The 9763-nt window shown below is 45.0% G+C and overlaps 1 protein-coding gene across 1 annotated transcript in view; it reads right to left on the reverse strand.

Moving 5' to 3' along the window:
• Positions 1-7915, reverse strand: part of CLSTN1 (calsyntenin 1) — a 28981-nt gene extending 21066 nt beyond the window's left edge. Inside the window, 1 exon segment of the mRNA XM_083375604.1 lies at positions 7685-7915. Within this exon segment, the coding sequence (XP_083231730.1) occupies positions 7685-7751 (67 nt within the window). The 5' untranslated portion in view covers positions 7752-7915.
• Between the last annotated feature and the right edge of the window lie 1848 nt (positions 7916-9763).

A 9763-nucleotide genomic window follows, 5' to 3' on the forward strand; every position in this document is an offset into this window, starting at 1 on the left:
AACGGGCCCCCATCCCAAACGCTTCCTGCCGTGGCTGCATCTCACCTAGCCAAGCTTCATGAGTCGACAGCCTGACATTAGTGTGGGCGGTGGAGGGGAGATGGAAAAAGTGGAATGTAAACAGGAAGAAACGGGGAGGATGGAAGCTCAGCTGAGCCCAGTGAGAAGCTACAGCCAGCCCAGGTGAAGGTAAGGAGATGCAGGGCTGGGAACTCAGCACCTGTTTTCCTAAAAAATATGCAAGCACCTGACTGGACACTGGCAGGTCACCAGGGATGGTGACTTTCCTGTTGTTTTGTGTGGGAAAAACCTCAGCATCTGCAACCGTTTAAGCTTTTCACTCTTGGCAAAAATCAAACCGCGCTCGACGACCGCGTGGGACGGTTGACATTTTCATTTATTTAATCCTGCGTCTGTGATTCAAGATATTACTCCGGGAAGCAAAATCCAGACTAGGGGGCCCATCTCATTGTCCCCCGCCCCCTTCATCGACTCTCCTCTGGATGACCGTCCCCTACGTGGGACTGCCCTTGGAGACTCCACAGAAGCTGCGGCTAGTCCAGTTGCAAATGGGCTTCTGGGCGCTATTCAAGGCGTTGGCTGTCACCTAAAGAGCTCTTTGGGGGTTAGGTTATTTGTGGGAATGCCCACCCCGCAAGACTGGATAGGCTTGGTGTGCTCCAGGTCCCTTCTATTAAACAGGTGCCCGCGAGTCTTTAAAAAAAGATGAATCACCTCACTCCGTAGGCACAAAGAAGGTTATATTAAATGAGACCCGTTCTCTTCACGAAGGACAAATAATATAATGTCCCAGCTGAAAGTCTGCAGATTCTGTTTGCCGGAATAAATTGAAAGATTAGGGGTTTTTTTTAAAAAAATAAATGTCTTTTATCCCACCAACAGGTTTTGTAATTTAAGATTTAATGCAGCCTTTGGAGGGGTGGCAACCTTCAAGCTGGCTCCTGGAGCGCTGAAAATAGCATAAGGCTTTATCTAAAAAAAGGCTAGTGCAGGAGAGAGAGAGAGAGAGAGAGAGAGAGAGAGAGAGAGAGAGAGAGAGGGGAGAGAGAGAGAGAGAGAGAGAGAGAGAGAGAGAGAGAGAGAGAGAGAGAGAGAGACCGTATTGATTAGGTGAAAAGGGAAATTGCACCCAGAGGTCAAGTGCATCGGGCAAAGGAATGTTATTTCACTCCCAGGGACTGGTTTATCAATGCAGGTAGCCCTCAACTCCCAACCGTTCATTTAGCGACGGTTCAAAGTTACCACGGCACTGGAAAAAGCGACTTAGGACCATTTCCTAGAGTTACAACTTTTCGCTGCTGCTTTAGGTTCAGGAGCCCGGGAACTTTATAAGTCGCTCAGAATCCACTTGGCAGTTATTGCTGCCGTTTATAACCTCTTAAAACTTTTAACAAGCCGGAAAAAAAGAAATGAAAAAGGAAAACCTATTCAACCTGGAATGAAGAACAGCTAAAATGCCGAACTTCATCTGTTATATTTAACTGGCGAGCAACAGACACTTAGTCTTAATTACTATTTAATTGTCCACTTCCGCATTCTCTTGAGTGTTGAAATTTGGTGGGGAAAAAAACCCCCAACCCCCTCTTTAAAGTATTTAATTTCAGGTGTATTTCTCAGATATCAGAGAAGAAGGTATATGGCAAAAACGTCTTTCCTGAAGCACAAAAGCTTTTAAGGAAGAAAAAAAAAAGATTAATACGTAAGTTATAAATTAAGAGCCAGGTGAATGAATGTCATCACAAAAATAGGGATATTCTCTTGAGACTACTAGGGCTTGTTCCCTTAGTCTCTTATGGCAAATAAAAACAACAACAAATGAACAATGATAGTTCAGAAATCTTTGCTTCTCATCCCCCTGCACTGCAAATCACCCTCCTAGACAGATATAAGTATTCATTTTCTTTCTTTCTTTCTCTTTCTTTCTTTTTGCAAAGCTATAGAAAAGGCAGTAGTTTTCTGCAAGCCTCAGGACAGCAGTGTTAAGCGTTAACTTTGCTATAAAACACTCAAGGTTTCTCCTCTGAACGTGCCTTTTAAAGGCACGTTTCTCATGCCCCATCAAGTCTCCTCCAGCAGCATTTCTGCTGAGTTGAGAACCGCAGGCTGCAACACAGCAGCGAAGTGGGGAAGCCTCATTACTACAAAGCAGGCCATCATCAGATGGGACACCTATTTAAAAGGAAACAAACCCTGTTGGAAATTTAAGATCCATCCTGGGCCAAATTTGACAACTGCCATCAATACCTGCAAGTCCGAGAAGGGGCCGAATCCCAACATAGATGCTTTGGAACAAGGCTGAAATAAATTCAGAACATCAGTAAACAATCAGAATAGCGCTGGAAGGGACCGTGGAGGTCTTCTAGTCCAACCCCCTACAAAAGCAGGAGACACTGCAAATTCTGGAAAAATGGCTGGCCAGTCTCTTCTTAAAATTCCTCCAGGGATGGAGCACCCACAACTTCTGGAGGCAAAGTTATTTCCGCTGGTTGATTGTTCCTCGCTGTCAGGAAGTTTCTCCTTAATTCCAGGTTGCTTCTCTCCTTGGTTAGTTTCCGTCTTCTGTTCTGCTCCTTTGGAAAATAAGTTGAGCCCCCCCTCTTCTTTGGGGCAGCCCCTCAAATACTGGAATGCTGCTATCACGTCACCCTTAGTCCTTGCTTTTCAGACAAGGAAACCCAACTTTGTTAAAGCTAGAGGCTACGCAACTGTCCCCTCTCGTTAATCCCAAAAGATTAAAACATATAATCTTCTCTCCCGGCTGCCAGTTTTAAGCCAGCAATTCTAGTAGAGATAGCCTGAGCAGGGGGGGGGGGGAAATAATAATTTGTAAAAAGAGCTGACTATCTTGGGGAATCATCCTGCATACAAGTTCCTAAATAAATAAATAAAAATCCCAAAGGTAATGTTTCTGAGGATAAGTGCTGCTCCCAAAATCAATGCGTTGATCCAGAAGACTAATCTATAGGGGGGACGTTAATGATTCGAGTGCCACTGAACGGTGAATTGGTAGAAGATGGAGGAGGATGTGATTAAATCCCTGTTCATATCTTGCATCTAAATTTTTTTTTTTCGCAACAGAGACTTGCGTCTAGAGACTGCAAATCATTACTGTAGTTGTGGGCCGAAGGCCAGTGTATATTCTGAGATTTATCTGCAAAAACCGCTAAGCGTTTAAAAAAAGAATTCTTATTAACCTGCCTTCTGCACTCATGCTTACCTGAGGCCATAATTCAGAGATGATAAAGTGCTGAGAGGCATCATCTAACAGCCCCTTTTGCATTCAGGATTCCTTCCACAGTTGCAGGTAGAAAATTATAGCTCGTTCCGGGAGGAAGCAAGAGGTTTTTCTGGCCCCGTTATTTCTTCTTAATAAATCAAAGTTATTCCTATAGCGCTAGAAAAAGCTGTTCTGGTATAAAGGCTGCTCAGTCATTCAAAGTTTGCCTCAGCAATTTTTGCCCTCTCAATATCTCACACTAAGGCAAGTATTGTTCCAGAATTTAGCCTCTGCCTTTATTGCATCCATAACCTTTAGAAGGACAAGCTTCAAAAAAAAAGGAGAGGGGGAAAGGAAGACTTGAAATATGTTTTGGCAAAGGGGAAACAAAATGACACTCTTGTTTTCTCTATTAAAACACACACAATTTTAGGATGGCAAGTCTTGTGTTGCACAGGAATTGTCAGGGAGGATAACTCAACATCTATTGCTTACTTTTAAAAGTGCCAAAAGGGTTTGTTTTGTCTCTCCTTATCAAGTGCTAGTAGCTCTCTGGAACTCTGCAAGGAAACTGAACAAAATTAAGCAGGAAATTGACACCTTCCCAGATGAGGCCAAGGCCCTTCCCAACTGTGAAGCAAAAAATCCAGTCGGCTATGCTATCCTTGTGCCAGCTGGAAAAAATCAATGGAGAGTGGCCCTGTCCTTTTGAAACAAGACAACTAATACAGCATTTAAGCCATCTCACGTGGCCCTTGTTTTCGGTTTTCACATCTAATGAAATAAAACCCAGAGGTTTTCTGCAATGCGTATCCTTCCCTACCTCAATACCTCTCCACAAAAAGGTTTTCAGGGGGGAAAAAATGCAGTTCCCAGGATTTGACGTCCCTGGTTGGCAATCAGAAATTCCACCAAGAAATGTACAAACCGTACCTCTTTGTGTGCGTGCGTGCGTGCGCGTGTACGTATTTGCAAAGGGGAATGAACAATGCCTAAATCTCAGGAAAACATCCTGCACTTCACAGAAGACATGTAGCGTGTCACCTTCCGTGTGTCCTGTCTGTTATGAATCATACATACAGTACAAAGTGGGGAGGAGGGATGCAAACTACACAAAAGAAGGAAGGATGGTCTTTTTGTTGGGGTTATGGACTGGAAAAGATAGAAGGGAAAATAATGAAGAAATTAAATGCCCCCACGAGTGATTAGCAGGTAATGAGGTAGAAGGAAAAATTATCTTGCAACAGAATATTGTGCACACAATTGCCCCTGAATTCAATGGGGCTTGGTCCCAAGTAAGTATAACCAAACACAAAATATCACCATAAAGATGAAGGCAAAAGTTGAGCTGTACATTTTTCACTTTCCTTTTGCTGTCTGTCTTCATGAAATGCCTTCAGAGGTTATTAAATCATGCGTTACTGTATTGCTGCATCCAGAGTGCACTATGATTACATGAGAATGCATATTAAAATATTCTATGGCACGTATAAAGTATTGTTATATTACTAACCATGATTAAACAAATATCATGTCTGATTTTGCCGCTGGGGACAATTCTTTAACCAGCCCTTTTTAAGACTGTGCCAGTTGCATCTTCTGTTGTTTTAGCTGGATTCTTATAATCTCTGTAAACTATCCAGAGCTATTAAGAGCAGCTTTTCAATCTTCCCCTTGCAGTGTGGCTATATCGAAATGTTATGTGCAACCTCCATGTGGGCGCTTCTAACAATCAAATTCCAATAGTGTGCATGTGTATACGTAACACACACGCAACACTGCATCTGTGAAGACGAGGCTGCGCATCAACAAGATGCAAAATGGTGACTTTCCCTTGGAGGGCAATGTTGTGAATCTATTACACAGCCTCATGGCTTCTCTTTTGAACTGCAACCCCACGCACATCTAACACAACACTACTGCCCCTCCTCTGATGCCAATCGTGTGCACATATAACACAATTCTGTGAAGGCTGCCCCTTTTCTTTCTCTCTAACTAATCCCTATGACTTCTGTTTCAGATTGTGCGTAGGTAACACAAGAACTGACCTCTCTTGGGCAGTACCCATGAAATACTACACTGCACTTGCTCTCTCTGACTGTGGACAGAGAATACAACATTGCGTCTTCTCTTTCCCACGGCAACCCTCTAGGTTGCAACCCATCTTTAGGTATACAGTATATCACAGACCTGATCCTTAATCTGTCTCGGACTACAATCCCCTGCATGTAACAACTCTGTGTCTCTGTCAGATTTTGCATAGGCAACGCAACACTAGGCCTCCTCTCCCACACTGTGCATTTGTAACACAACACTGAGTATTCTCTTTCCCATGGTGCAGATAAAATGCAAGACTCATCTTCTCCTAGAAGTGCAATCCTGGGTAAAGAACGCAACCTGGAGATTGCTCTCTCTCACCCCATCCATCCATCCACCCACCCATGTAAATATCACACACTTGGGTGAAATTCTTCAGAGGGCAACCATATGGATAGAACAATCTTGCAGTTATTCCTTCAGACTGCAATCCCATGCAGCGAAAACACTATCCCTCCATCCATATTTATCTCCCCATCCATCCACCTCACTTTTCTCTTTATCACCCGCTATATAAATACTACACACTTGGGTGTATCTCTTTCAGATTACAATCCTGTGCAGAGAACCCTAACTACCTACCCACCTACTTACCCACTGATTCCATCCATCCATCCATCTCACTTTTTATCTCCCTCTAGGTAAATATAACCCAACTGGGTGTATCTCTTTCGGATTTCAATCCTATGCACATAGAACACTGCCTATCTGCCTACCTATCTTCCCATCCCATCCATCCATCCCACTTTTCTCTTTATCTCCCTCTAGGCAAACCCAACCCAACTGGGTGTATCTCTTTCAGATTGCAATCCTATGCAGGCAGAACACTACATGTCTACCTGTCTACCCACCCCATCCATCCCACTTTTCTTTTTATCTGTGTCTACGTATATACAACCCAGTTTGGTGTATCTCTTTCAGATTGCAATCCTATGCACATAGAACACTACCTACCTACCTACCTATTTACCCATTCCATCCATCCATCCATCCATCCCACTTTTCTCTTTATCTCTGTCTACGTATATACAACCCAGTTTGGTGTATCTCTTTCAGATTGCAATCCTATGCACATAGAACACTACCTACCTACCTATTTACCCCATCCATCCATCCATCCATCCATCCCACTTTTCTCTTTATCTCCCTCTAGGCAAACCCAACCCAACTGGGTGTATCTCTTTCAGATTGCAATCCTATGCAGGCAGAACACTACATGTCTACCTGTCTACCCACCCCATCCATCCCACTTTTCTTTTTATCTGTGTCTACGTATATACAACCCAGTTTGGTGTATCTCTTTCAGATTGCAATCCTATGCACATAGAACACTACCTGCCTACCTGTCTACCCATTCCATCCATCCATCCATCCCTCCATCCCACTTTTCTCTTTATCTCCCTCTAGGCAAACCCAACCCAACTGGGTGTATCTCTTTCAGATTGCAATCCTGTGCACATAGAACACTACCTGCCTACCTGTCTACCCACCCCATCCATGCATCCCACTTTTCTTTTTATCTCTGTCTACCTATATACAACCCAGTTTGGTGTATCTCTTTCAGATTGCAATCCTATGCACATAGAACACTACCTGCCTACCTGTACACCCACCCCATCCATCCCTCCATCCATCCCACTTTTCTCCTTATCTCCCTCTAGGCAAACCCAACCCAACTGGGTGTATCTCTTTCAGATTGCAATCCTATGCAGGCAGAACACTACATGTCTACCTGTCTACCCACCCCATCCATCCCACTTTTCTTTTTATCTGTGTCTACCTATATACAACCCAGTTTGGTGTATCTCTTTCAGATTGCAATCCTATGCACTTAGAACACTACCTACCTACCTGCCTACCTATCTACCCATTCCATCCATCCATCCATCCATCCATCCATCCATCCCTCCATCCCACTTTTCTCTTTATCTCCCTCTAGGCAAACCCAACCCAACTGGGTGTATCACTTTCAGATTGCAATCCTGTGCAGGCAGAACACTCCCTACCTACCTGCCTACCTACCTGTCTACCCACCCCACCCCATCCCTCCCTCCCTCCCTCCCTCCAGGCCACTTTCCCCTCCCTTCTCCCCCTTCCCCCCAAATCCCGCGCGCTTTCGGACTGCCAGGCCGGGCGGGGAGGCAGACACGACCTGACGACCTGCAGCCTTGCAACCCCCGCCGCCTCCTCTGCCCACCTGCCCCGGCCCCATCGCGCAGGGCCCCCCCTCGCCGCCCCGCCTTTGCCACCCAGCCCCTCCCCCTCCCCCCTCAGGCGAGGCCGCGTCTCGTGACAGACCCCCCCCACCCCTCCCACCCTTCTCGTCCCCCCCCCCAACCTTCGCCTCACCTCGGGCGGCGCGGAGGCCGGCGCAGAGCAGCGCCGCCAGGAGGCAGGCCGGGGCCAGCAGCCGCATCTCGCCGGCTCGAGCGGGGCTCGGGGGCTTCTCCGCCGCGGCCGCGCGCCGAAGGAAGGGAACGGGCGGGCGGGCGGGCGAGCAGACCCCCTTGGCTCCGGCGGCCGCCGCGTCCTCCCCCGCCGGCGACGAAGTAAGATGGCGGCGCAGGCGCCCGCCGCTCCTCCCGCACCGGTTGCTAGGCGAGGGAGGGAGGGACCAACGGGGAGAGCCGCGAGGGGGTGGGGACGAGGGGCGTACCATCTGCACCAGGGAAGCGGGGGAGGGCAGGAGAGGAGGAGAAGGAGGCGGCTGGATGGATGGATGGATGGATGGAGAGGCGGGGCGGAGCCTCTTCGCTAGAGAGAGGGCTTGAGTAATGAAATAATCAAAAGTATACCACTATTGCTATTGTTATCATCAGCAGTGTTGTCGTTATCATGATTGTGATTCGTATTGGTATTGTCACTACTATCATCATTGTTGTGATTGTATTATTATATTGCTATTATCAGTAGGATTGTCATTATCATTATTGTGATATTATTAGTATTGTCACTATTATTATTAATTTTAAATTTTATTAGATTTATATACCACCCTTTCCCGAAGGACTCAGGGCGTCATTGGTAGTAGTAGTGCCATTATCATTATTATTATTGTGATTGTGATTATTAGTAGTATTGTCACTATCATTAGTAGTATTGCCATTATCATTATCATTATCATGATTATTAGTATTAGTATTGTCACTATTATCCTTGTCATCATTATTGTTGTGATTGGTTGTTGTTGTTATATTATTATTATTATTATTATTATTATTATTATTATTATTATTATTATTATTATTATTATTCTCTGTGGGAGCACCAGCCCTGTGGAACCAACTTCCCCTTGAGCTCCGGATGGCCCCGGATCTCCGGTCCTTTCGCCGCGGCCTTAAAACATTCCTTTTCCATCAGGCTGACCTGGACTGACGGGGATTTTTAAAATGTTTTTAACTTATTATTGGGGCTGCTAGTTTACCGTAATTCTTTTTTTTTAAACTTTTGTATTATTGTATTTTTATTGTTGTTAGCCACCCTGAGTCCTTCGGGAGATAGGGCAGCATATAAGTCCCAAAAATAAATAAATAAATAAATAATAATAATAATAATAATAATAATAATAATAATAATAATAATAATAATAATAATAATAATAATTATTATTAATTAGGCTCTTTTCCTTTCCAAGAGGTGGGGTGGGGTGGGTTACGGCCCCCTCCCCACCCACAGAACCCCTGAATGGAATTTAAAATACAGACATTCCAATCAGGTTTAAAACACAGGCCTGAAAGAACAAGGAGAAAAAGATAAAACCTGGATGTTGGTTGGCCTTGCTTCTACAGTCTACGTGTGAAAGGAGAAAGAACGAAAAAAGGAAAGCAATGCTGTGTTTCTTTCTTTTTTTTTTCACCCACTGAGGTCAAATGCTGGAATAAATGACAAATAACAAGTAGGCGGAATCTGCCTTTGGGGCAAATTCTCCAGGACTTGGTCAAGGTGGAGGCGAGACAGGAAGAACAATGCACAAAGACTAGGCAGGGGAAGAAAAAAAAAAGGAACGTTAAATGTTCAGTTTCATTGTGGCCACCATTGTGGTCTGTGGTCCTTCCTTGGGTGGTGGCCCAAGAAGGGGGCAGAGCGGAATTTCTCCCTCTAAAGCAGGTGGTTGTTAAGTCCGTCCTGCCCAATTTTGGGACCTGTTTTGCCCCGGTTGTTCAGCGAATCTCCACCGCGAATTGCGTTTTGATGATGCTTCTAACAAAACCCCAAGAGTTCCCCAAGCATCAACGTTTGCAGGATCCAACCTGGGTCAGTCATCGGAACCAGAGGCTTCATCTTCCAAGCTCATCCACAAATAAGATAGATAAGCCACTTGTCTGAAATGGTATAGGGTTTCCTGCCTGAGCAGGGCGTTGGGCTAGATGACCTCCAAGGTCCCTTCCAACTTATCATCATTATTGTCATTTTTTTTTAGTCTAAGCG

This window comes from Vipera ursinii (assembly GCF_947247035.1).
Source record: "Vipera ursinii genome assembly, chromosome: 17".
Classification (NCBI taxonomy): Eukaryota; Metazoa; Chordata; class Lepidosauria; order Squamata; family Viperidae; genus Vipera; species Vipera ursinii.